General features: G+C 47.5%; 1 protein-coding gene and 1 long non-coding RNA gene across 3 annotated transcripts; one reads left to right on the top strand and one right to left on the bottom strand.

The window, feature by feature from the left end:
* The first annotated feature begins 5,810 nt into the window (after nt 1-5,810).
* ADA2 (adenosine deaminase 2) lies at nt 5,811-27,181 on the top strand. Of its 2 annotated transcripts, none has more exons than XM_005500296.3 (10): nt 5,811-6,017; nt 7,044-7,369; nt 10,251-10,476; nt 17,530-17,740; nt 21,132-21,259; nt 22,386-22,476; nt 22,767-22,875; nt 23,885-24,042; nt 24,909-25,111; nt 26,030-27,181. In XM_005500296.3, exons 2-10 carry the CDS (start codon nt 7,057-7,059, stop codon nt 26,136-26,138), a joined length of 1,548 nt encoding a protein of 515 aa, XP_005500353.2. In that variant the 5' UTR covers nt 5,811-6,017; nt 7,044-7,056; the 3' UTR covers nt 26,139-27,181. The 2 variants fall into 2 exon arrangements, with proteins under 2 accessions (XP_005500353.2, XP_005500354.3); XM_005500297.3 differs by having other exon boundaries at nt 5,829-6,021.
* On the bottom strand, nt 15,715-21,132 carry LOC135575896 (uncharacterized). The gene is made up of 2 exons (XR_010467299.1): nt 20,881-21,132; nt 15,715-20,083 (listed from the first exon to the last, which is right to left on the bottom strand). It is a non-coding gene; the product is annotated as an uncharacterized LOC135575896 (long non-coding RNA).

The following is a 27,181-nucleotide window of genomic DNA, read 5'->3' as shown; positions in this document are numbered from 1 at the left end:
CTACAGTTGATAGCAATATAAATCCCTGCAGAGCACAGCCCTGCCTAAGAAGCAGGGGAATGCTTGGGGGAAATGATGTTTTGCTGGCGGTGCTGCTAGAGCTAACTGGCTTGAGGCCAGTATCTGCATTTGCAGTGATGGTATTTGGAGATGCCTGTAAAGAGGACAAGGCAGAAGCCTTGTTTTGACATCTCAAGGCTTTAATAAAGTTTGGAGGTTTGCCTATGCAGGATAAAGCTTGGCTATAGGACAGATGCTTTTGGTGCAAGCAGCCAGGTCTTAACTCAAGTGCTCCTCACTACTGTTAATTTTGTAGTACAAACACGTTCTAAATGCCAACTTGCTTGCCTCATGCAGAGGAGGAAAAGAAACTACATCCAACAGAGTGACTTCTGAGCAGCTGAATGTTGGGTGTAGCTGCTGGTGTTCTCCCCAGGCTTTGCTATCCTTTCTCCCAAAGCATTTCTGGAGCCTTAAGGTATAAGATAGAGCCACTATTGGGATTCAGTGTAACAAATGTGTCTTCTGGTGGGATTTCTATGAGACCTCTGGGTGAGAGAGAGAGAAAAATCATGGTGCTAGGCCACCGCTGAGGCCTTGTACTTCTTACTGATCGGGCTTGAAGTCTATGTGATGGTGGAGCAACCTGGGTGATGTAGATGTGGAGAAATGCGGAGCCAGTGAGATGAGATGATGAGAAGTGGAGACACAGGGTGTTCTGGCAGAGGATATGGGGATGCTCACAGCTGCCAAATGACCAGTGATGGATTCAGATCTTCTGTATCAAGGCATGATGGACTCCCAGGGCAGAGGTGGGGGGATTTGGGCAGAAATGTGGTTTGTTTTAGTTTCTAGTTGGGAAGTAAGGTGGGTGGAGTAGGAGGCTGGGATGAGGGGGGAATGTTTAGATGGAATATAGATTTTAGGAACAGGAATTTTGCCCTGCTTGCTATACTAGGGCCAACCCCTCCAAAACCATGCTAATCCATGGGAGATACCACAGCCTGGTGACAGATATACCCTCCAGAGCAGGCAGAAAACCTGATGTAACTAATGCAAAAAACAAGAAAACGCTTCATTCACTAGCACTAGGCTTCTTCCTTCCCTGAAGTAATTCCCTCGGGAGAGTGAGTCAGGTACTCTTGCTAACCCAGGATGTTTTGGTTGCTTAGCTTGCTCTCATTTTGCCCCTAGCAGGTAGGAGAAAGAGAGAGAATACAAGAATACAAATTATAAACTCAAGGCTCTCCTAATATTCTCTTTGAGCTTCTGCATAGAAACCTTGGAGATAGCTTGGGACCTGTGTTGGATGGCACCGAGCATTGTCTCCAAATACCCTGGGCTCTCAGCTCCTGCCCTGGGAGCCCTTAGCAGCCTGCTGACTGCTCCCAAAGCGACAGCGTGCTAATACACACCCGCTTGCTTTGTTTTGTCCTTTCTTTTCCCAGCCCTCTGCTGTGGGGTGACAGCAGCAGAGAACAGCCCTGAGGGGGGTATTTGAAGGAAACGATGCAGTTTTGACTTATTTATTTGCAAGCTCAGCTCAGCAGCAGCTTGGCCTGTGCACGGTGCTGCTGCCAGTAAGTGCTGTGGGCTCCCCCACAAAGCTGTTGGGCTCTTGGAGTTACAAGCCCTGCTCTTCTGAGCAAGATGGATTTGAATTTTTGCAGGTGTGCTGGGAATAGCCCAAAGCACCTTGTCTCGGTCACTGGTCAGAGGAATTCACAGCTATTATATTTGGGAGCCAGGCAATGATTACAAATCAATGACTCCACTCCCCAAGGGATTCAGTGTTAATTTAGGAGTTTAGCGCTTTCCCTGGCTCTCTCTATTCCCTGCTCCAGTTCTTGTAGCACCTCAAGTGTCTTTTTTATTTCAAATCATCAGAAAGCCGTGGATATCTCTGGAGAGGAGCAGAAGGACAGATGGACGGAGGCATGGTTGGGTGGTTAAGGGGAAGGAAGGTTTCTGAATGGAGATGGAGCATCTTGAGGGTGAGGGGAGCTTGTGGCTGTAGGCTGGGGAGCAATGCTGCTGGCACCACCAATGGCAGACTGGCACCCTCTCTGCTGCAGGGCTCCATCTGACCTCCTTGCTTGGCTGGAAAATGACCCATATTTTTGCCTGGCTGGGCATGAAGTGTGTGTGTGGCGAAACAGAAAAAAAAACAAACCAAGAACCTGTGCCCAGCCAGACCAAAGCAGAGGTTATTTAGCAGGTCAGTGGGGAGGTTTTAATAATCATCCCAAACATCTTGGGCCAATCTATTCTTAATAATAACTTACAGCACTTAGCACTTTCACACATTGTGAGCATTTTGCAGGCACTAACCAGGAGCTGTGAAATGCTCACAAGCCAGGACTGGCACTGGGGTCTCTCCCAGGCCCAGCAGGGAGATGGGGGTTTAAGGAGCTGGCTTTCCACAGTCGGCCCTCATTGACTGCCACATCTGTCCACCTACAGGCTGTCTTCCAGCCCCTTGTCTCACCTCGTAGTTTTTGTCTCAAAACCAGAGTATGCCCTTTATGCAGACCTGCTTTAAAACTGCAGTTACCTAGCTGCTGGCCCGCAGTGTGTGGCTGTTTTACCAGCAGATACTGTAAACAATAACCACTGTCAAGCAGGGCAGCTAGGCAGGGAATCAGTTTCATTTCACAAATGAGGCAGCTGGCACAGAAAATACAGTTAACTGGTAGAGCTGGGAACGCATTTCCTGGCTCCAGCTTTCCCTTCCTGGCCTTACAGTGGTATTTCCAGAGTATGTCTTAGACTTCAGCATGATCAGAGAGGCTAGGAAGATAAAAGACACTCTAACCCTCTGTGTTATCAGAAATAGTCCTTAGTTTGGATTTGGCTTGTGCAAAATGGGTTGCCCCCACAGGAAACACAGCCAGGTGTGGACCACTCTTAGGTCCAGCCTCTTCTGGCTTTGCCATCACTGTAGCTTTTGCTATCATCTACATATGCTTCAGGTCTTTACTCTGGGGCTGGGATCCACAGTGGCTCACAGCAAGCTCATTCTCCATGCAGAGGCTGTAGCAGAGAGACGGACTTTGCAGGATGCTGTAAAGCACTGCGTGATACACTGAGCTGCAAGAGGAAGTGAAAAATGCACATCTGCAAGCCCAGTGCTGCTGCCTCTGTGGTCCTTCTCCCCTTCCTGCACTCTGCTGCTGGGGATGGTGTCCATGCTCTCCTTTGCACTGCTGCTGTTGAAAGGGACCGAACACTGGGAGCAGACACAGAGCTGTGGTGGCAGCAGGGAAGATGCAGCAGGGAGAGGTGGGGAAACCTGCTGGAGGAGATAGTAGTCATTGCCTCCAAGAAGCTCAGAAAAACACTGGTTCTCACACAGAACTGAAAATGAAGCAAGAGGAACTCACTGAGAGTACCAAGTGGTGGCCACTAGCTATTTAAAGCTTCACATGCATCTGATGTGCAGCTGGGCATGAAGAAAGGCTGTGTCTGCAGCTTGCACAGGCATACCCAGGACAGCTTTAAAACAGGGCTTTTGAGCACTGCTAGGTACAGCTGCAGCAGCCCGAGGTCAGCATGGTCTAGAAACCACCCAAGAAACAAGGGAATAGCATTTGAGGAGGAAGCAGGGCATGACTGGTGCCTCCATCAGCCCTGGCACCAGAGCCAGGAGTTTAAGATTATCTCAGGAGCCAGTCAAGACCGGAAAGGAACTGCAATCATGGTCATGCAGAGAGGCACACAGAGCTATTACGTAATCTCCAGCCAGGCTACCCACTTCACAGCAAGAATTCAAACTAGCTAAGAGATGTGTCAGTGTGAAAATGACCCCTATAACATTCCTTGTTGGTGCTCTAGATGGGGAAAGTACCACGCCTTGGTTCCCAGGAAGACCTGAAGCCAGAGCTGTGAATGCCTGCAGGCACTAGAAGAACCCAGGTCTTCCCACAAACAAGGCTTCTGACTGGTGGTAACCATACCCTGGCTGTGGTTCTTCCTCCCTCTACCCCCTGCATCCAGACAGGTCCTATCTAGAAGCAGCTATGGTCTTATTTCACCTGTGCTAGCCCCCAGTGTTTTTAATTTTCAGAGCATGGACCACACTTCAGTAGAGAGAAAAGCATCTCAAACACCTTATTTCCTAGCTCAACTCTCGCAGCACCTGTACAGCATTCTCTTGGCAATGGCTGCGATTGCTTACGCAGAAAAGTCCCATTAAAGAAGTGTTTTAGCACCGGACTTTGGGTTTGGTTTTCAAACTTGATTTGATGGGATGAACCAGCACTGCAAATCTCTAAGGCCCTCTGGCAGGCATTTCCAAGACTCCTGCCTGGGTCCGAGCTGCTGTTTGAGGTCTTTCACACAGCGTTTTAACCCCTCTCAATGCACCTCCCTGGGAACCTGTCTCTAGCACTCGATTGCTCACTGCAGAGACAGTTTTGTAACTGCCTAGCCTGACTTTGGTTTTACGGTCCTAACACCAGGCTTTACTACTCCAAGATAATTAGAGCAATTCCCTTCCTTCGTTTATATTGCTCTCTTGAAGGTAGCTGTAGGCAGAATGCTTGTCCCTGCTGAACCATCACTTTTCCACTCCACACACTTCCCTCTATGGTCTCTCCCCATACCTCCCATCCTCAGGTTGCTTTCATCAGCTCTGAAGAGCATTGCACAGCGGAATCATCTTTCTGCTCCTTGGATCTCCTTTTGGGAACAGGTTGATTTCAGGACTTAAGAAAACCCCCATCCTGCTGGGCATCAGGTAGGGCAGCACAGCCACCCTCCAGACACACTGCCCTAGCTGGGGCTCAAAGAGCATTGGGGAACCCAGGCTGATTGCTGCATGGATGCTGGCGCTGATCTTCGTGACAGCAAATGATGAAGGGATGAGGAGAGGTGGGGAAGCAGACAAGTATCCAGCTGGGATATTCGGGGGCACCCTGTCCACTCCACTTTCAATCTGTTGCAGTGTTGCCAGCTAATGAAGTTTAGTGTCTTATTAACCAGATTCTACTTTGTCTGCCTCAAGACCAGTCTTTGTGACTGCTGCGGGTTGTTTTCAATAGCTCTTGGCTTACGAGATCTTTTTTTATTAAAAAAAAAATAAAATCGTTAAAATTTTGATTAAATTAAGCCAAATGTACTTTGTTCTCTGCTGGAAGCTGTTTATGTAACATCTGTTTTAGGTAACTTCAAAGCTGAGCCCATTCAGCTATGCAAAATAAAAAAGTGAAATTACAATATTTGTTGTGATTTAAAAAAAAAAAAAAATTGGATCATAACCACCTCTACCTAATTAAGTCTCCACGAACAAGTTTAGCTCTATCTGCCCAATGCATCCCTGGTACAGCCAGGCAAAGTTAGTTTAAACTACTTTTACATATTACAGTTTTACTGGATAAGAAGCTGTTATTAAGTACAGTTTGCAGTGTTGTTAGCCATAAATGCACAGTGTTCTACATCAGATTAGATACCCAAGCTCACATGTATTCCTGGGGCAGCCTGAAAAAGGCTTATGAGTTTCCCCATACTGGAATGCATGCCCAAGCATTTTTTTCTAGGACATGTAAAAGCTGTGTATGTGTATCAGGGTGTGTGGGAGGGCTGCAGAGACACACCCTGATCGCCTCGCAGGCGGGCAATAATGGGTTAAAGAGTCCAACTCTATTCTGCGTGGGAGCTGGAAAGGTTCACATCGCAGACCCCGCTGCTTTGGCCTCCCTGTTCCCAGCCCAGCTTCCTTCAGCCACCTGCCCGGGTGCCTATGTCCTGCTTTCTCATAGCCTTCCCTGCCTCCTCCTCCTCTTTATATATTCATGAAGCAGTAGGGACGCGAATAAATAAAAGCCGAGCAAGCTGGAGCGGCAGCACAGGAAGAGGAACTGTCTGCCCTGGCGGATGCCTCGCTCTGCATCGCTGGGACGGATCCTGCCTCTTTATCTTTGCTGGGACAGTGCCGGCTTGCAAGGGAGATAACTGTTCCCTGCTCTCTAAAACCGCAGCTGGATGGGCTCTGGACGCAAGGAGGAGGAAAGTTAACAGTAAGTGAGTCAGTCTCACCACGGATAAGATAGCACCTCCTATGATGTTTCTTTCTCTAAGTTCAGATCCAGGCCTGATGGGTAGCTACATCTACCCCTGCTCTGTTCTCAGCAGATTGCTCCCCCAAAATGCCTCATCTTCTGGGACCCACTGATGGGGGTGAGGGCATCCTTGTGGACTCAGGGGTGGAGGAGAGGCTGGAAGCAGAAGGCACATGTGCAGGCAGGGACTTATAAAATAATTCAATTTCAAAATGGTGAGCCTTTCCCCAGACTGCTTTGGTCTGTAAAGACTGGTGTGGAGAGTCACTAAAGCCTGGTGTAGAAGGATTATATTACAGCTGTGCTTTTTTGGGGAAGGGCAGAGTTCTCTATGTTCACATATGCCTGTCTCCTGTGATGTCTCACTACTCCCACAGTCTCCCTTCTACCCTCTTTGTGCTGGGATTGCAAGGAAGGGACACATCTTTGTCACTGCATGGGAAGCAGTGGGGTTTTCTGCCTGTATGTTAACCCCTCCAATAGCTGGAGTATGCAATAGGGGTGCAACAATGTCTTAAGTGTCAGGAATTGGGATATTTTAGCTCAAACAAAAGCCCAAAGCACTTCAAGTGCAGTGTCACCCCATTTCCCACCCTGGGATGCTGGCAGCATGGCTGTCACCCACCCCTTATTCTGAGGGGCCTCCACCCCTTCTTGCAAGCCAGAATCTTGACCTTGCCAATCCCCTGTTCCAGGACAAGACCTTCACCACAGTGCAGGTCTACGTGACATGCTGTCAGCCTGATCTGGGGAGTAATATCTCCTCCCCACAGTCTTGTTCTGTGCAGACAGCATTATGGTGAGTGCATGAATAAACAATCCTAAATACAGGGGACATGGGTACTAGATGTTCCCCCAGTAATGAACATCCAATTAACCCACTAGTTCTGCAAGATGGGCCAGCAGTTTAATTTCCCAGTGAGTCGCAGCTAAGATGTCACCTGACCTCAGCTAGTGCTCCAATTTTCTTCTATTACCCCTCAGGTGCAGCACCAAGATGAAGCCTCCAACTGGACAAGACATAAGGCTGGCATACCTTCTCCTCAATTTGGCTCCCCTCTGCCTTCCCACTCCACTGTGGCACGACCGGGATTCCCTAATGCAGGAGGAGAAAGCCCATCAGACTGGTGGCAATGTGGTGCTGAGTACACAGGAACAGCAGCTCAGTACAAAGCTTGTAAACCTCAAGAAGAAGGAGGTTGCAACAGCCATGAGTACAGGACAGTTTCCTCCAAGCATGCACTTCTTTCAGGCAAAAGGCCTCATTGATCAAAGCATGGTGTTCAGCATCTTAAAGCGCATGCCAAAAGGTAGGCTTGGCCTAAGGGTTGCTTATCTTATTCATCCTCCTCTTGCCTTTTGCTTTCTGTGCCAGAGCTGGGACAAATGTGGCAGACCTTTGGTTGCAGGCATGCTCACAAGAGCTGTAAACAGTCCTTGATGGGTTCCAGGAAGAGCCCTGCCTCCAAGGTTGGGGACAGGGCAGGGGGAGAGAGGAAGAGGGGATGGATTGGATGAATACACACTTCCAGCAATTGTAGCATTTGCTATAACTTACAATATGGATGCTTCAGCCTTTCAAGTGTGGAGAAATGGCAGAGGAAGCCAAGCCAACAAGACGTGACTGACACTCATATTTGTTCAGCATGTTGCAGGCAGTGCCTTTGCTTTTTTCACACATACTACAGAGATGCTACCAACCTTGTCATAGCCCACTTAGTCAAAAGTGCTGTATTCCCCAAAAAATTTTTGTGGATGTGGTTCTGTAGCAAGCCTCGAAGTCTACTGAAAAGTCTGGGGACACCAAAGGGGGAAAGCGCTACCTCCAACACTGCAAATTTTTTTACACATGTTGAAGTCAATCCTGTGCTTTGTCTCCTCTTGTCTTCAGTTTAGAGATGTCATTTCTTCCTTGTTGAGCAGAAAGTTGTGTTCTAATTCGCTGCCATGCCCTATACCAAAAGGTGCTTCTGCACACTGCACCACAGACATAGTTTTTAAGGCATTTGAAACATTATAGATTAGATAATGGCATGAGATCGCCCAATACCTTTGCCACATCACCCTGTTTATCCTCTGACGAGTAGCCTGGGACATAGCAGCATTTGAAAGCTCAGTACTACAGGTTGTGATGGAAAGGAGTGGAAGGTATTTTTAGTCAAGTGGAAATCCAAGCCACCTAGGCTGTGAAGCAGGAAGCCTGGTGTCTCCATGTCCCTGAGCTGCTGACAGTTCAGGAGAGAAGCAGGAGGTTGAGTTGATCCCAGAAGGAAAGCCTTGACTTCTACCTGACTAGCTTATCCCCCTGCATCTCTGGTTCAGTAAGGAAGCATTTGAACAAGGTGCTTTCTTAAAGCATGGTAGGAGATGCAGCAGATATTGCCAATACTCCTGTGTCTCTGATTGCTATGTCCACCCTTCCAGGCAGTCCCTCTTTAGATAGAGAGTCCCATGGCCTTGCTCATGTGGCTGCCTGAAAACAGGTTGGTTGCCTGCTTTGGAGGATCTGGGAGTCAGCTTCTCCATAGAAGCATTTTTCACCTGTAAGGCTGTGACACTGGCACATGGATAAGAGCCATCTTCATCACTTCCCAGTTTCTCCCTCCCAGCCTCTGGTGTGGGATGGGGATCCCTGGCTTGCAGTATCCTAATCTGTTACCATAAATGACTGGGATGTCAGAGTTGTCATTACTATTCAATTTTGCAACGAAAGGGTAAGGAATTTTAAAGTACCTCACTGAAGAGAGGGGTATCTTTGATACCGAGGAGGAATCAAAACAAACAAACAAAAAAACCTTTTCAATCCAGGCGATGCTAAGATGGGTTCTCAGAGTCTTTGCAAGAGCTGTAAGGTTTTAGGGCTAAGATAACAGACAACCTTGTAACTGTTTGAGTAGGACCTAGTCTTAGAGGCCTCAGTCTTGATCAGAGGCCCTGGGGAATGCTTGTTGCTTCAGCACTATTGTAATTTCTATTGCTGCTCACATAGGAAAGAGGGTGGCATTACCAGACAGAGGAGGGTAAGATCTAGATATCTGCACCATGCCCATTCTGTTGCACTAGTGACTCTCTGGTGAGAGCAGTAGCAACAGTTGCCCAGCATCTTGACAGTGATATTCTCTGTAGTGAGAGATTATAGACATTATAGTCTGTATTATATTAGCCCACTATATAGTCTCAAAGTTTGTCTGATGTCACATGCATACCAGTCTTTTGTTTTGTTCCTCCTACTCACATTCTCCCTTTACCCCTAAGGGTGTCAAAACTATTTTGACTATGAGGTCTCTCCTAGACTAACAAAATACATATCTGTAAGACTTTAGCTCTCACAGTATCTTCCTTTAATGACTGTGAAGTTTAGTTCAAGCACCAATAATGCAAAAAGTCTCTGCAAAAGGAGAGACTTCAGCAAAACAAAAGGATGGGCTGATTTGAGTGTGCAGAGGACACTACCTCTGCAGGAAAACAGGCAGTTGCCACCATACTGCACAATAACAGAGCATCCCAAAGGCCTTTGGTGCCAGCCAGCAGCAGATATACAATGATAGGGAGCATGCTTTTGATAAGGGATAGAAGTAGATGGTACTTCTGCACCTGAGTGCAATTCCCCACTGTGTCATGGTCTGGGATCTGGATGTGCGCAAGAGTTTCAGCGAGATGAAAGAAGAGACACAGTCTAGATGTAAAAAAAAAAAAAAAAAAAAAAAAAAAACCAAAAACCAAAAAAACAAACGAGGCTGGGGTTCAAAGAGATTGGATACAGAGGCTTGCTTCAGTTTTGCCAGTCAGCTAGCATGCCTTGTAAACTGCTGCCTACTGTGTGAGTTCCTCTTTAAATCAGTGGGGCCTGAGCCAGCTCACAGCAAAGTCTGTGCTAAAGACCTTTAATAACTCAGAGCATTTTCCATCCCAGTGGAGAAGTAGAGCTCCCTATTGATTTCCCACCTCCCTCTGCTCCCAGGGAGCTGTCACGCTCTGCCTGCCCCGTGTTTGATGTGGAGGGGGCCACATCCCCCAGCATAGGGGAGGCAGAGCAGCTGCACAGTCTCTGCTGGGAGAGGTCACTCACAGACATCTAGAAGCATTTCCAGATGCCCCTAGATGGGCAAACTCAAACTATTATCACATTAAGCCTCAGTTCCTTCTTCTCAGCTACCTTGTCTCATCAGGATGTACTTTTCCTCCCACCAGGTGCTGTCTTACACCTGCATGACTATGCCATCCTGAGCGTGGACTGGCTGGTGTACAATGCTACCTACCTCCCTGACTGCTACATCTGCTTCACACACATGGGCACCGTTCGGTTTCGCTTTTCCAAGCCTCACCCTCCTCATCCAGTGCCAGTCCAGTGCTCCCAGTGGGTTTTGCTGGAGACTTACCGGAAACAGCTGCACAATGTGACTGAGTTTGATAGCAGGTGAGTGAAGAGGGATTGCAAGCCTGACAATAACTTCATGACAGCATTGTGTAGCCAGCAGGATCATTCTCATCCAACTTTCTCATTTGCTTTCTCCTCACATTTAGATGGAACCTCCTATATTTCAGTCTGTGTCTGCTACTCCTCATCCTATCACTGGGCACCACTGAAAAGAGTCTGGTCCCATTGTCTTGACATCCACCCTTGAGATATTTATAATCATTGATAAGATCCCCTTTCAGCCTTCTGCAGGCTGAAGAGACCCAGCTCTCTCAGTCTCTCCTCATAAGAAAGGTGCTCCAGAGCCCTAATCATCATGTATCTAGAACAAGCACATAGCAATATAAGAGGTTCAGGGTTGCAGCACTAAGTACACCAGAGTTAGAGATCACCAAAGTTGAAGTTTTCTGTGTACCCTCACTCTGGTCCTTTGCACAGACATGTTGAAGACAATAGTTTAAGTGGATTTATGTGACCTGTCCCCATTTCTCCTCAGCACCCAGGCTGGATGTACCCCCAGCAAGGGACAAGACTTTATAGTGGAAGACCTCATCTCATCCATTGAGGTACCCAGGAACAGGACAAGGAATTCAGGTAGCTGAGAAACAGGCTCTCCTCAAGGGCAGAGAAGTAATTTTGTAAAGTCATTACTTCGCCTCAGAGCAGGAAGCTGGTCAAACTAATTATGTTAAAGTTACTGCACTAGCAAAATAAACAAACCAACCAAACAAAACCACAACTAACCCATCCTCCTCATCTAAACACCATCCTTGTTTTCTGAGGACTCTCTTTGAAACCCACCGGTACCCACCACACTGAAGCATGAAGGACTCATTCCCAACAGGACCCTTGGACACAAGGAACCACGACTTGCCCTCCTGCCCTCATGCAAAGGGTTTGGTCTCAGCCTGGGCACTGGCTGAGGCAATTAACCCTACACACAGGTCCTTTGCCTGACAGCACCTCCCTCCTCACCAATGCCAGGCTGCTAACAGAGCTTCGCTCCTTGCAGGCAAGGCCTCCTATAGCTGCCCAGGAACTCACACTTCAGATGGCTCCCCAAGGCATCACTCACCACCTTGCACAAGCTTCTCTCCCTGCAGACAGCTCCCACCATAACTGCTGGCAGACTTTTATCAGGACCAGGTGTTAGCTGGCTGCTCAGCAGCCACCTACCATTTAATCACTTACAGGCGGGTGGGAATAACCCAGCTCCCCCTCCAGCTGGTGGTGTCAGGAAGAGGGAGCCCTTTCTCCTCATCCATGGGCCATTGATCCTGGGACAAAGTCCTGCCAAAAGGCAGGAGGAAGCATGTAGTTCTGCGTGGTGTGCATGGGGCTGGAGAGAGCACACTAAATAATGCATGAAGTCAGACACTGAGTGATGAGGACAAAGGAAAATATTGAGTAATGATCCATTCACAGGGCACTGTCATCCATGGCGCTCCAGGGGCTGGGGTCCCATGGAAAAAAATTGCGTAGGGTGTCGTGTAATTAAAGACAGTATCTCCATGCCAACACATGAGGAGAAGGCTGGATTCAGGTGATGTGGATCCTAGTTACCACATTTCCTAAGTGGAATTTGATGAGTTTTACTGTAGTGCTCTTCAGTGAGGGTGTGTGCTTTTAAATAGAGACATTTTAACTCTTTGGGAGCTTGTATTGCCTCCACGTGGAAGCTGTCTGCGCTCTAAGCCCTACAGATCTGTGAAGGAGGTCAGGTTGGGAAGCTGAGGAGCTGCCAGACCTTTAGCATGGTATTGCTTTCCCTCCCCAACAACAGCCAGGGGCAGGGCAGAGGGAGCTGAGTCTCCAGGGCCCTACCACCCATCTCCTACAGAGGTCTGAGCACTTCCAGAAGGGAAAGAGAAGGTAGTGCCAGACCCAGTGCTCTTGACCTTTTATAACCTGAGGCTCGAATGCCCTGACATGTGATGGAAGAAATAAGATCCAGTGAGAAGTCACTTATCTACGTCTTCCACAGATAGAACTGGTTCCCCATTAGCTCCCTTCCATTTCTACTGGGAGTGATGATGAGGAAAAAAACATGGCACCAGCTCTCTTCAACTCTACCAGGAGACCCATAAATAATGTGCAAGAGATTTTGAAGCAGCTTCACTTCCCTAAAGCCCAAGAAATTGCACTGGGTATTTCAGAACTGTCTCAGGAATAGCCCTCTGTTTTGTTTTCAGTGGTGTTTCTGTAGCATGACATCCCCTTCTGGCTGAGGCTAGCGTCCATGGCATCCTATACACCTAGGAGGGTGGAGCTGTGCATTGTCTGGTTCCCTATGGTCCTGTTTGGGAACACGACTTCTTTTCAGAGGCAGTGCTATCAAGTTCCTCTTCTTTTGTATTAATTGTCCAACCAAGCATAGCAGCCACAAATCAGAGCAGGACTTCAGAGTGGCAGGCACAGGGACACAAGACAGACCCTGCTACAAGGGTGTCCCCAAGGGAAGAGGAGAAACTGAGGCAGAGAGCATTTAAGTATTTTCCTCAGCAAACACGTGCCAGAGCCAAGTACAAATGTAACACTCTTGCATCCTGGGTGCTCAGACTTACTCACTTTAATATGTTGTCCTTCATTTCTTGCCCTTCTGTGCTCATGACCACAAATTTGCAGAGAAGCCACTGCACATAATGTGCAAACACATAAACAACAGCCACATTGAGGTACTTCCCTTCCTATTTTCTTCTAATCCCTGGGTACTAGTCTAGGGGTTAGGAATGTTTTTTGGCCGTCTGCAAATAGGTCTCTAGCCAGGAATAGGCCCCAATCTGTTGTGCTTCTCAGTTTCTGGAAACTCTCCCAGTCTCTTGAACATGTGCATCCCAGGCTACCTCTTCCCTGCACTCCTCTTTGCCCTTGAGCACTGACAAGCTGAGGGAAAGCAGATGTCAGAGGAAGGAACGGATGGATAGTTGGGTGGTTTCAAGGGAGTATCAAGGGAATATGGCAGCAGGGAAGGGCTCTCATGTGAGACGGGGTGGATCAGCGAATGTGAAGGGAACAATGGAAATGTTTCCGAGAGGCTGCACCTCCTTCACCTTACTGCATTCCTGACCAGGAAGGGTTGAGGGGGAGAGGTATCTGCATTGCATTCTTGCTGTTTGCATTTTTAGGTACATATTCATCTGTGTGAGTGTGCTGGAAGGAAGTCTTTTTGTTTGTTTCCCTCAAAAGAAGGTTTAATCATTCCTATTCAAAACACACAAGTTATGGGCCAAGACCCTGGAGTATTCTTTTCCTGGTAAGCTTCCAAAAGGATGCTGTTATGAGAGTCAGGAGATTGTGGGCCTAGAGACAGAGAAAAGAAAGGAATTTTGCTGTGAGAGTTAAAAGAAAAAAAACAATCTTCACTTATTTACTTCACGATCAATTATGACATAGGAGAATACCATTTTGTTCCTCAAGATGCAACATAGCGGCCACTGTCTCCAAAGCGAGATCTCACAACAAGCATGTCCCTAGATATTTAGGGAAACAGCACTGACGTTCCAGATATTTGTAAAATACCACCCCACACCCTCCCAGCAGCAGCCCGGGGATTAAGGCCGTGCCCCCCGGCAGCACAGCTCCAGCGGCCCAGCCGAGCTCTCCATCACCACGATGAAGTCATCTGTGAGGGAGCTGACACCATGGCCAAGCCTGCGGGGACAACTCCCCTGGGAACTCACGGCTGCCCAGACCTCCGTCACCTTCCCCTCTGTGTCCTCCGACTGCCTTATCTAACGGGAAAATAGGGCAGTGTGTGCATTACAAGGGGAAAAAAAAAGAAAAAAAGAATAAAAACCCACTACAGAAACAAAGCACTCTGCTCCTGCTACAAGTCTCCCCTTGGGGAGAAGAAGAGAGGACGAGAGAGAGAGAAAGTGAATGAACCACATGTGACAGATGTTAGTCACACTATTTAATGCACCACTGGAAGACATTCAGATACTACGGTGAGGAGAGGGGTATAATTACCCAACAAGAACAGAAAGAGAAGCAGGAAAAAGAATCCCTTTAAAAACGAGGTGACAAAACCATTTGCTTCTGCATTATATAGTGGGAGAAAACAAAACAGTTGGGGGAAAAAGAAACAGGAAAAGAGAAAGCAAAACCGCAGTTGAAAATAAATAAGCCTTAGCTGGTCATTTTAGCTGTGCCCCTTTGGGCATATGCATTGCAATAGCATCGTTCAGTGCATATATGACATGACATGGAAGGCTATTTGTAGTCTGCACCTGATCACTGGCGAGGGCCCATTCCAGAAAAGAAGCAAAAAATACATTTATGAAGCTTTGCCTCATCTGCATGGGCTACTGATGGCAAAAGCCCCTGAACCCTTAGGAGATTATCCAGTTATCAAGGATGGATCACTATTATGCTATAAATCTTCAACAGTTACAGGGATCAATAATCAGTCTCAAAGGGAAGGGGATGATAAAAAAAAAAAAGCGCACTATTTGATTTATGTGCTTTTAGGAGCTGGGTGGTGTGGGGATTTATTGCTGTTTCTAGCCCAAGAGCATAGGCTAAGTAAACAACCAGAAGTTCGTACAACTAGATTTGAAAGGCAGGGAGCAGAGCCCTGCGCAGGCTCATTGCTGGAGGAGCTGAGTTCTCACAGGACAAGGGCAGAAAGCGGTGGGAGCCCGACTAACCACCCATCCTTATCTGAAACGGCGCTGCGCAGGGTGGCGAGAACAGGCTTGCACGGCCTTTTGATCCATGGGGAGGTTTTTCCCTTGGTGCTTGCAGGGTTGGTGGGAACAGCCCCGCTCTGCTCTCGTCTTCAGGCAGGTGCTCTCCGCTGGTGCGTGCGGCTGGTGGGAGCTGCCCTTCAGCCAGGGCTGAGGCCAGGAAAGGAGTGGAAAAGTCTGCTTTCCCCAGCTCTTCCCACATGAAACTTCCTCTCCCTCACCACCAAGCTGCAGCACACCATCTCCGCTCTGGCAGCTGGATCAGCGCCTTCAAGATGCTCCCTGCATTCCTGGTTTCTAGGGTGATGCTACAGTGTTTCCCACTTCTGTGTGCTCCCCACTGCCCTCCTGAAATGCAGCCCGCCCCTGCCATGGTCCGGCTCAATCGCCTTTGGTTGCATAGATTACTGAACAGGAGCTGGGGTTGCCCAGTGTCCTGTGAAAATGGCACCAAAGCCCTTATTGTAAAGCACATGAGGGCAGAACCCAAGTTGCTGTGGAAACCTTAACTCTGAGTTTTTCTGACTGTTGAGCATGTAAAATTTCATCCTTAATGTGGTAAGAGCATCTCTTTATGTAGAGTTTTGCTTTTTAAAATTGTTTCAAGCATAGAAATTAAGAGAGTGAAGAAGAAACAAAACAGCAGCCACTGGAAGAGGGTCCTTAGAGAGCAAAAGAGCAGGCAGATGCTGGGGGAACAGGGTCTGTTTTATAGGCAGGATGGAGGGACTCTTCTTAGTTTATGAGTTTGGACCAGATCACATTTCATGTCTGTAGGAGGGAGGTTTTTAATTCCATCCACAGAAGCCTCCTGGAAGAAGATAATAAGAGCACAAATCAAACCCACTTCTCCCATATAATAGAGCAGATTGCTGCGTGAGGATGGGGGGCAAGACATCAAATACAAAACATTATTAAAGATCTGTAGCTGTTCTAGAGGGGAACAATATACTTGGTTGAAGGATGAAGCACAGTCAAAAGTATTTCTGTCTGAACCTGCTTAGCCCTCCAGTACTAGATAAAGATCAGGCATGGTCAGACTGGTAAACCCATCCATGTGCAAGCACCCGGCTCTATAGCTTGCTGTGATGGCTTCAGTTTGCCCACCCATGGCCTAAGAAATTTATTACGAACCCTTCTTGAGGTGCCCACTGGCAGAGGGAGGCGAGCTGTTGCTGAGGCAAGGCTTTGAGTGGGATGAAGGCTATCAGCTTGTCAGAGGACAGCATTGTGGCAGATGCTCGTGCTGTCCTAAATGCAAGCTGTCACCTCCAACTAGATAGTCTTGCAATTACTGGCTCCCTTAAACTCTGCTTGATAAAACCACCCTCCGCCTCTGCATTTCTGAAAGAGGCTTATACGCCAGCTGAGTCTATAGAGGAAATAAATATGTTTCTGTCCCACTAAAGAAAAGCCAGGACCTGTGATTTTTATCAGTTGTTTCTCACCAGTGAATTCTGAAGAAGTTATCAGCAAGGCAGGTGGGATATCATGTTTGTTCCTCTGAGGGGGGAAAGGATTTCTGATGGACAATCATTTCCCACTTGCTTATATTAGATTACATATTTTGACAACACAAATGTACCAGGGCAAGTTACAGGCTTAGTAAGCAGGTTGGTGGTGGCCCAGTGCATGGCATCTCCCAGAGACTCTGTCGGCCTTTAGGTAGTGAACAGAGGGCTGGTAGTCATAACTTTTTACATGCATTGAAGATGTTTGGGAGAATATATTGTCTGCAGGAGTAATGTACTAGTCTGATTTTGGATTAAGGATACCCCTGGGTAAGAGAAAACAATTCTAATCATATAAAACCATCACACTTCCTTTTATAACTCCATTATTCCTTTAGATTTTCCCCTCAAAAAAGGAAGATGTGGGTACTTTGAACATCTAGTCTTACCCAGCTTGTAGCTCAATATGCAGCATGTGAGTTTTTACCTGTCAAAGGGTACAGTTATTATGTGTACCAGCCACTAGAGGAGTAAATACAGAAAGGGGAATACAGGCAGAAAAACGACCTGAATGCTTCCTAGTTGCACCAGTCATTTTTACGCCTATATGTATTGCAGTGTCAACAGGCTCCAATTGTGGCAGGAACAACTTTGCACCTTTTCTTGGTCCTGCCCAAAACCCACATGCCTCCTTCAGCAGAGCTGCTGCCCTGCTGCACCCCAGAGCATGTGGTCAGAGAGTCCCACATCCGCAATGCTTGGTCTCTGAAAATAAAACTCACACCTGTCTTGGAGGAATCCTATTTCCTCCTGTAACAAACACCCATCTGCTAGCCAGTGTCTCTTTGAATGCTGAAAGCTGGTTTAGTTGTTTTTCTCCTCATTCTTCCTCTTCCCTTTATCCTTTTCTACAGCTTGCTGAGAAACCTGACCCTCGTGACAGATGCCCCCGAGCTGGCCTACCCTTCTCAGACTTTCATTTGGAAAAGATTTGAAGAAGTCTTTCTCATTGCCTCTGGACTTATCTGCTATGCACCCGTCTTCAAGGCCTATTTCTACCAGGGATTGCTGGAGCTCTATGAAGATAACATACAGTATGTTGAGATAAGAGCTATCCTGCCTCCGGTATGTATTTTTTGGCTTCTCTAGTATTCTTTTAAATCCTTACTTCTCCATAGCTTTTCTCAAGCCCTATCTTGAATTCAGTTTTTGGATGTTTGCATACTTGCCCTTCTAAGGATGATGGAAAACCTTGATCGTATTCAAAGGTCTTTGTTTGAGATTTGCATAGGCAAGGGCTTGAAAGGCAGAGATACTTTGTTCTTACTGCAGCAATAGCACAAGACTGCATTGTACAGTCTGACTGGCAGCTGGGTTGAAATCTTGCTGGTTGGGAAGATGCATCTTGGCTAGTCTTCATCAAAATCACCTGTTCTGTGGAAGCTCTTCTGGAACAATTTCCCATCTTGAATAGAGGCTTGTTCTGGAAGAGTTATGTTATTTTGAATCTACAGCTATTTTCAGAATGAATTATCCGTACAGGCTAGTAAGCTGCTTGGCAAAGCACAGCCTTCCACAGTTTGCAGACAACCTAAAATTTTGGCTTTGTGAAGTATGAACTGCTCTTTTCACCACCACTAACACTAAAATCTCTTGTTCATAGTTTAGACCTTTCTCCTTGCATGTCGTCTGGAGATGGTGAGACTGTCTTACAATCACATACTGCCCTGATACCTTCCCAAGCACCAGCTGACTCCACCATGGTTCTTCACCTATAACACTTCCCACTTTCCCAGTGACAATTTTGACCCTGCAGGTGTACTTTTTCCATACAGTTCTCTAGACCAGCTCCAAGCGGGGCAGCATGGGAGTGTGAGTTCTGTCAGAGAGGCAGATTCCTTGCCAAAAGAAATGAACTGGGGCTGCTGCACCTCACTACCCCATCCACCTCCAAGTTCTTAACAATCCATTGCAGTGGGAACACAGCTGCTGTGCAAGGTCCATCCAGCAGCACCTGAACGACCAGGTGACAGTGGAAGGTTGTACGTGGGAATGTGGGCACCAGCTTGCTGCTGGCACCACAGCATCCAGTGGATGGAGCAGCCATGCTGACATTCCACTGGTGGCCCAACTCCTGAATGTGCCTGCCAGCAACTTCCTTAAATCATCGCCCTTGCATGCAATGACTGGTGGGCTCTGGTCAGCTGCAGATGAATGTCTGCACCCCAGCAACCACTGCTGCTGCTAGACACGCATCCGCAGCCACCCTATCAACAGATAGGCTGGTGATAGGACAAATTTAGAGGCTTATCTGGCTTTGTGACTGTAACCCCAACACCTGGAGAGCAGGGCTGCCTAACCCTGCCTTGTTGTGACCTGGGATGGCCCTATAGAGAAACAGGGCTCAGTGACAGGTCTGCAGGCTGGCACTCTATCATGCCTGAGATGAGAAGGGTGTATTGAAATGGAAAAAAAAAAAAAAAGAAACAAGGGAGAAGGAGAAGACCACAAAGCTTATATGCCTCTTACTTTGTTGGGGGCTGGTCATAAGACAGTTGCTCTGAACTTAGTCACCATCTGTCCCTGGGGTACGTAGAATGAGAAAACAACAGCAATGTCAAAATTCCTGTGCTGTGAGACAGCATGAGTGCTGGCATCCCCCCAGGTCACAGAGGTTTCCGGGCCAAGAGTATCTGCAATGATAGGAGTGCGTGGGCCTGACTGGAAGATACCCTGCATTTACCGGCAGTCCTTAGACATGGTTGTAACGCCTTCTGAAGAGAGGCTTGGCAGAGGAGACTTGCTTCCCATCCAGCCTCTAGTGCTGGTTCCAGGCGTGGGAGCTTCCTGAGCCCTTGGGCTTGCTGGCACCCAGCAGCTCGGCATGTTGTGAGGTATAGGCAGGGCTGCCTACAGCCTGGGTAGTTTAGAGACAGACTTTTTAGCAGGGCCTGTTAGGACAGAGCGGGGGGTAATGGTTTTAAACTAAAGGAAGGGCAGATTCAGGCTGGACATGAGGAAGAAAGTTTTTACAATGAGGTTGGTGAAACACTGGCCCAGGTTGACCAGAGAGGTGGTAGATGCCCCATCCCTAGAGACATTCAAGGCCAGGCTGGATGGGGCTCTGAGCAACTTGATCTGGTTGAAGATGTCCCTGCTCATGGCAGGGGGGTTGGACTAGATGACCTTTGAAGGTCCCTTCCAACCCAAACTACTCTATGACTCTAGCGCTGCAAGGAGCTTGGAGTGTGCTGGGCTGCTGCTTGATGGGCAGCGCAGGCAGGGAAGTACCAGCTAGTCTGGAACTGGGACGAGAGGGAAGGGAAACGCTTTGACATTAAAGTTGAGGTGAGCAGGGTGTGACTGGAATAGCAAGATGCTTGTGTGGCTGGAGATCCTTTACAAGGCTTGAACAACAGCGCTCTCTGCAAAAGCTCGCCTTGCAGCAAAGTCCACCAAGAGCGGCCCCTGCAGTAAAGTAAATTAAAGTCGGGACTTAGTGCAAAACAGCAAACATTGTGGAAAATCCCCCCCAACCCAGCTGTGTTTGCAAATTCAGCTGTGTAAAGTCTCACATTCCCATGGGTCGCAGCAGGGCAAAAAAATTCCCTCTGAGCATCTGTAGCCACCCCACAGCTCCTGATGCCTGCAAGGGGGATGCCACAGTGTGATGGGGCACAAGGTCTTAGTGAGGGGCAGCACTGGAGAGAAAGTAAGGAGGTGGAGTGGAGCAGTTACAGGGTAGAGGAGAAGGGTGAAGGAGAAAAGAAAGGTGAGAAGCAACAGAACAGAATGGATGGAATTATTTCAGCCACCATTCGTGAGTGACTCCAGGCAGGGCCTTTATGGATTAGTATCAACCAGGGAACATAGGGTCTATGTCTCTGCAATAATCAGGGCAAAAGCCCTGTGTATAGCCTTGGTCATGAGGAACTCACAAAGTAAGTTGATGAGACTGAGCGTGCCAAAAGGATTATTTTTCCCAGTTTGCAGCCAGAGAACTGGGAAACCAGGGCAAGACTAAATGAAACGGCGCAAGGTCACAGAGCAAACCTCTGGCAGAGGGGAGCAGAAGCCCAGTCCAGCTGATAGCTTAGGGAGCTCAGCCCTCTCATGCCTTGAGCCTTCCTTGGCTGACAGTCTGCCACCACAAGGCACAGAGTGTGTGTGAGCTGCCATACAGCTGGGCAAAATGCTCTGACATTTCATACAGACATGAGTGAGAGGTCATGGTCTCCTCTGAGTACTCAAAGGCACTTGCTTACCATGTCTGAACATGGAGAAACTTGTTTCTTGAATCATACAGAAGGGAGGAAAACCACTCCTTGGTTCTTGCCAGACGGTGAAGGCTTCAAGAACAAAATGTTCTGCGCAGATTCAACTGTTCTGTTTTTCTGCCCTTTTGCCAGAACTGTAGCACATCGCTTCTCCTGAGGTTTTCTTCAGTTCATTTCTCCCACCTTCCAAGAAAACATCTCTTCCAACTTTCACTTGCCATGTGCTTTTCATCCTGCAGGTGTATGAACTGGATGGCACCCAGCACAATAAATCATGGTCCGTGGCAACCTACCGGGAAGTGACCAGGCAGTTTGTAAAGGAACACCCTGACTTTCTTGGAGCCAAGATTATATTTGCAGCACACAGGTAGAAGCTGAGCGGGGCTAAGAGGGTTTATGTGTGGCTGGCTATGCTATCGTGGTGGTGGGGAGAGAGAGTTCCAGGCAGTGCCAGGAGAAGTGATGCTGAGGGCTGGGCTGAAGTGCCACAGTTGGTTAGCAAAGCCCACATGCCTTGTCAGACTCAGGCTATTGACTCCCAAAGCATCCCCTGGCAGGTGTAAGAGGCTGAGGATGAGAAATAATCTATATAAGTCTGTGTACGTGCAAAGTGGTCAGGGTTAGCTGATGGCGTGCACTGGGGAGACAAGCGTTTGGTTGCCCTGGGTGCAGGAGTTAGCAAGGGGAGAGCTGTGTGTGTGCGTGCGTGTCCGAGCCGTGTGTGCTCTCTTCCCAAGCCTGGACACACTCCTTCTCTCTGCGGAAGCTGAAGCAGTGACAGCAGTGCCCGAGTATGGGCACTCAGTATTGCAAAGGTCCTCGCGGGACCCTGCAAACGCCGTTCTCCCAGCAGCCTTTGTACGGTATGTTCGTGCTGCTGTTCGCAAGTGGGCACGAGGCTGTTCTCCAAGTCAGCCAGATGCCATCAAGTCATGTGAGGTGATCCTGAGCAAATATAACAAACCTCTCAGCAGCACTTACTCACTCCGGCTCAGCACGATGCTGTTTCCAGTTCAGAGCTGGCTTGCCTCTGGCCAGCTTGGGTATGGACAGAGTCTGTCTGCAAAATGCGCTGTGATGTTTAAGTCCGATAAGGCTGGAAGAAATCTAAATTTAAAACTCTCTTGAAAAGCAACTACTGTTGCACCTCCCAGCAAGACAGTTGAGAGGAAAAAAAAATATTTAGACATTTTCTCTCCATGCTGTTGTGCTCCCCGCTTGGTAGATGGGAAAGCCAGTGAATCTTAGACAAGTGTGTCACAACTCAAGAGAGATCAGGATCTAGCCAGGCATTTCCTGATCATTCAGGGGTTACCTTTCATAATATCAATTTTCTACTGTTGTTACTCTGGAGAGCTGAAGCTGGTTGTCAGATTCAGGAGCGACTTGCATTTAGGAAATACCCCTGGGGATCACATTTCACAACTCAAACCCAAAGAAGGCAGGCCCGTGGGAGTGAGCCTCTGCACTGCTTTCTCTCTCTTGCTCTTTAGGATGCTGAATGTTTCCCAGATTAAAGAAGCCATCGTCACTGCCATGGCACTCAGAGCGCACTTCCCAGACACCCTGGCAGGTTTCGACCTGGTAACTGTATTTCTTCTGTGGCTTCAAGTTAACCCCTATAGGTGTGATAGAACGACATGTATAATACAGCATATGTTTTATACCAGAGACAGATCCTCTGCTGCTGTAATGAAATCACTGTAAATGAATTGCAAATCCTTCAGCTAAGGATTTTGCTGAGGGTAATGGACAAAATTCCCTGAAAGAATCAGCATTACAATTTCAGTATGGTTGGCACCTCAGCAATATATTGCTTTAAGTCCCACCATCTTCCAGAGCATGCTCGAAAATACCTTTTCTCTTTCTCCCAGGTTGGTGATGAGGATGAAGGTCATTCTTTGTGGGACCTGAAGGATGCCCTGTCCATCCCATACTCTCTGGGGGTCAACTTGCCTTATTTTTTCCATGCTGGGGAGACTGGTAAGTGTCAGGACTCAAGGCCTGTTATTGTCTGCAGAGGGAAGAAGTGAAGTCTTGCAAAGCAAGCCTGACTGTATCAAGATGATGAGGAGGGATATTTGTGTATATATGCATGTGTGTAATCAATTTTCCCTATGCTTCTCCCGATATCAGCTTGTTGATGTAGCATTCCTACATGGCACCTCCCCTACCTGCTCCCTGCTTTTAACTGTAGGGATCATGTTGCTCAGCATCTTTGCCCTGTGTGTAACAAGGAGTCAGGCTGCAAGAGTTATTGTTGGTGCAACGCAGCTATTTCCTCCTCAGAGTAGCACTCACCTCCCATCCACAGCGGCAGCAGAATTCCTCAACCATTATTTTACATTTTAAGGTGAAGGAATGTCTGAGCCAGCCTTAACTGAATTCAGTCTTAACTGAATACACTCGTCAAAGCAACTGATTGCTGCCCTTCATTTCTTGGGCATTGTATTATTATTCCAAATATTATATTTATATATATATATATATTATTTCCAAATATGTTATTCGGTCCATATGGATGGGATTTATCCTAAACAGTTTTGTCTAACTAGTGCATCATGCTTATTACATGTTGAGATCTACAGAGAAGATGTCTACAGGTGAAGCAGTGACTCTAGGCTCCCTTTAAAGCCATGGACAGTAACAGGCACTTCTAAAGTATGATACATCTCATCTTAATGCACAAGCCATTCCCCGTAAATGATTACTTGTCTCCCTTGACTATGAACAGAGACCAGCATTATTAGCTTAGCTGTAAGAGCAATGTTGTACACATCCACAACTGGTTGAGAGGAGTGGGTATCTCTATGCTTGGCAATGTTCAGGCCAGATTTGAATCCCTATTTCACTGAAAATGCAAAGTGGAAACTCAGCTCATGAGCAACCTTCTCACCTTGCGACTGAGACACTTATTAACAAAATTATCTAGCAGTTTGAGAAGATGTATTTCCTCATAGCACTGCGATGATTCTTACCTGTCTCTGCTCAGACTGGCAGGGCACCTCTGTAGACAGTAATGTGCTGGATGCTTTGCTACTGAATACCAGCCGGATTGGCCATGGACTTGCACTCATTAAACACCCAGTAGCCAAAAAGTTGTCTCTGAAGAGGGATGTTCCTGTAGAAGTCTGTCCCATCTCCAACCAGGTATGTTGGTAAAAGCTTAGGTCTTCAGGCTGGGACACTGGAATGGGATCTACCATAGCAGCTGGGAGCAGTAGGGAGCTGGGGTCAGCTAGATGTTTTGTTGCATCCATGCTGGCTTGGTTTCCTTTGTACCACATTACCCTGCAGTATGCTATGTAAACACGATGGGTATCTATAAGGCTTGTAATGCAGTGAGCTCAAAATCATTTAAATTCCTATCCAGAGGAACCTGAGAGGGCAGTCCTCCCTAGTGGAGATGAGGCTCGGAGCCAGGGAGGTCCCTAAAGAGATACAATGGAAAATATTTCAAAGCCAGGAGGGCCAGAGGCTGAGAAGCTGAGGCTGCAACTGGGTGTCTTTGGGGTTTGTAGAATTCATAACCAGGGGGAAGGAACTCTTGTGCAACACATTAGCATAGTGCCCATTGTCTTCTGGGCGCAGCAGAAAGGATGCTCTGGGGTAGAGATGTACCAGTGTGAGCCTTGAGGAAGAGAATCCTGATACCAGCTCCAGGTGCCCTCGGCTAAGTGTCATGGCAAATACATAACCAAAAGACTATTCCTGAAATGTCCACAGTCAAGTTGTTGTAAATAAGCAGAAGTTACTCACCCCACTGGCATTGATTTACGTGACTAATTTTAGAAACCAATCTCCTTGGATAGTCAGTGGAGACAAGCAGGCTCCTCCTGCAGCAGTTCAGAGCAGAACACCTAACATGCTCTGAACAGCCCTCTGGAGACTCCTTCTGATGACTACCTGCTGACACAGGCAGCTATAGCTGGTATGCATTGTGACAGGTGCCGCAATGCAAACACAGCCACAGCAATGACCTGACATGGTGTTGTTTCCCACCCTTCCCCACCAAGGTCCTGCTGCTGGTAGCTGACTTGCGGAGCCACCCCGCGGCCAGCCTCATGGCTGAAGGGCACCCCATTGTGATAAGTCCTGATGATCCTCCTATCTTTGGGGCAAAGGGAGTCTCCTATGACTTCTATGAAGCGTTCATGGCCATTGGAGGGATGAATGCTGACCTGAGGACCTTAAAACAACTTGCACTCAACTCCATAAAGTAAGTTACCTCCCTCACCTAGCTATAGTAATGCTCCCTGGAAACACCCTGTATATGGACTTTGGACCCAGAGTCTCCTCTGCCACATGAACTGGGCTTCTGTTAATCCCAAGTCTCCTCTGTGTGTCTCTTCCAAGGGCAGGACACAGGGATCCCAGAGGCTCCCGTGCCCATGCCCTTGAGTGCCTTTTTCTAACTCAGTGTCTCAGTTTATTCCTCTCTTTTCCATCCTTTGCAAAGTTGCTTCTAGCGCCTGGTTCTTGGTATGGGAGAAATGCTATGATTTTGTATTACCTGTATATTCTTGCCTAAATTTGACTTGCTCTGGCCTTTGCCATGGCCCACTGGGGAAACATGGGAGAACCATCTACCAGCATGTAGTTTGGGTGCGTTTAACCACTTTTTCTTTTATCCAGACAACTATTTATGTCCCAAAATAGTTTGGATACGATGCCCAGGGTGTTTCCACACATTCCTAGAGTCTTGACTGTTTGCCACATCCCACGCCAGTCCTCATGCCAATCCCAAGGCACTGCTTGGCCACTGAGACAACAAATACTCTTATTTCCTACTGATTTGGACCAAGCCCAGGAGATATCTGAAAGTGACATCAGCGCTGACTCTTCTGTGCTAGTCACTGGGTGCTGCCTAGTGAGTCGACAGCTTTTGCAGACTGAGCTGTTGGTCCTCATGGCGCAGGACTCAGTAGCTTTTGATATAGCTGTGATGCTTCTCGTCCCAGCGTGAGTCCAGCCAGCAACAGCTCAGGGGTCTTCACACTGTGTTACTCTGGGTGGTGTAAGCACATCCTGCAAGGGTTAATCTGTTGCTGTTTTCTGCCTTTTCATTTTGGTCACTGATCTTGAAATAGCTGCCCCCTTGTCTCCTGTCTGACACTGACTTTTCTGCTCCTCACAGATATAGTGCCATGCTACCAGATGAGAAAGCCAAGGCCAAAGAGGTCTGGCAGAACAAATGGGACCAATTTGTGGCTGACCTCTCTGATAGCTTTTTAAGGGAACTTTAGAGTGGAGGAGACTCATCTCAGAAGACATTTGGCAAGCCAGAGCAAGCTACCCTTATTGCTAAGATGGAGACTACTTCTTCCATGTGACCTGAGCAGATGAACGAACCTCAAAGTCTCACCTGGCAATGGGTGATTCTGGTAAGCCAGGCTTAATGCAAAGAATGAGCTGCGCTATCCTGTGAAAGTCATGGACTGGAGGTAAAATGGAGCAGTGAGCCTTTATAGCAGCAACAAAAGAATACCCCACACAAAACAGTCAACACAATTAAAAATTACTGATGACCAAATCCTGACATCCTTATTCAGGAAAAACATACTTTCTAATTAGAGTTTGTGAGAGGTTGCCAACATGAGGATCTCTGAATTTTGCCTTATCGTTACAAAATGCAGACCTTGTTTGGAAACAGCTAAGACAAACATCCAACCATTTGGGCCACTGACCTTCAGGAGAGCAAGGACTGAAAATTACTCTTGTTATGTTTAACCCTGGGCCTGCTGCCAAATAGCACTGCTAGGTCGAAGAACCAGTCATAGGTCTGATGTCTGCTATTTCAGGATCTACCACGTCTGGAAACAAGCTGATGGAACTTGGTCTGAGAACATTTAAGCCTGGTTGCACAGTGATCATAAAGCCAAAAAGAGGTACCTCAGTTGACAACAGTTTGTTGTTTGTTTTTTGTTTTTTTTTTTTCCCCTGCAAAGTCTTTTCCTGTTTGCTGGTCACAAGGAAGTTAAATCACTTTTCATCTGAGAAAAAACACCCTGATCCAGCTTAATTAAAACTGTCCCCCCTGCACTGGGCCATGTTAACACAAGGCTTCCCGTTTATAGGAAGCATTTTTGAGTTCAAGAGGTTCCACTACCAGCCTTTGTTGCCTAACTCAGAGTGTAAATGTGGCCTTATTCAGTCTGTCAGACAGAGTTCCACCTTGCTGGAGAACCAGTCTCACACTGTGGATATCCAGTATGTTTCTTTGTAGTTTCCAGCTCTTTAGCAAAAAAGTATTGCAGCAACTACACAATAAATACTGTCTGGACAAGCA

The sequence above is a fragment of the Columba livia genome, chromosome 1, assembly GCF_036013475.1.
Source record: "Columba livia isolate bColLiv1 breed racing homer chromosome 1, bColLiv1.pat.W.v2, whole genome shotgun sequence".
NCBI classification, from domain to species: domain Eukaryota; kingdom Metazoa; phylum Chordata; class Aves; order Columbiformes; family Columbidae; genus Columba; species Columba livia.
The sequence above is the reverse complement of the archived record's forward strand: the minus strand, read 5'-3'. Positions and strand labels throughout refer to the sequence as shown.

Bases quoted from the DNA above. Each gene is read 5' to 3' on its own strand.
- ADA2 (XM_005500296.3), top strand. From the start codon at position 7,057: ATGAAGCCTCCAACTGGACAAGACATAAGGCTGGCATACCTTCTCCTC. The intron at 7,370-10,250 runs GTAGGCTTGGCC...TCCTCCCACCAG, and splicing joins CTTAAAGCGCATGCCAAAAG to GTGCTGTCTTACACCTGCAT. The intron at 22,477-22,766 runs GTAACTGTATTT...TCTTTCTCCCAG, and splicing joins CCCTGGCAGGTTTCGACCTG to GTTGGTGATGAGGATGAAGG.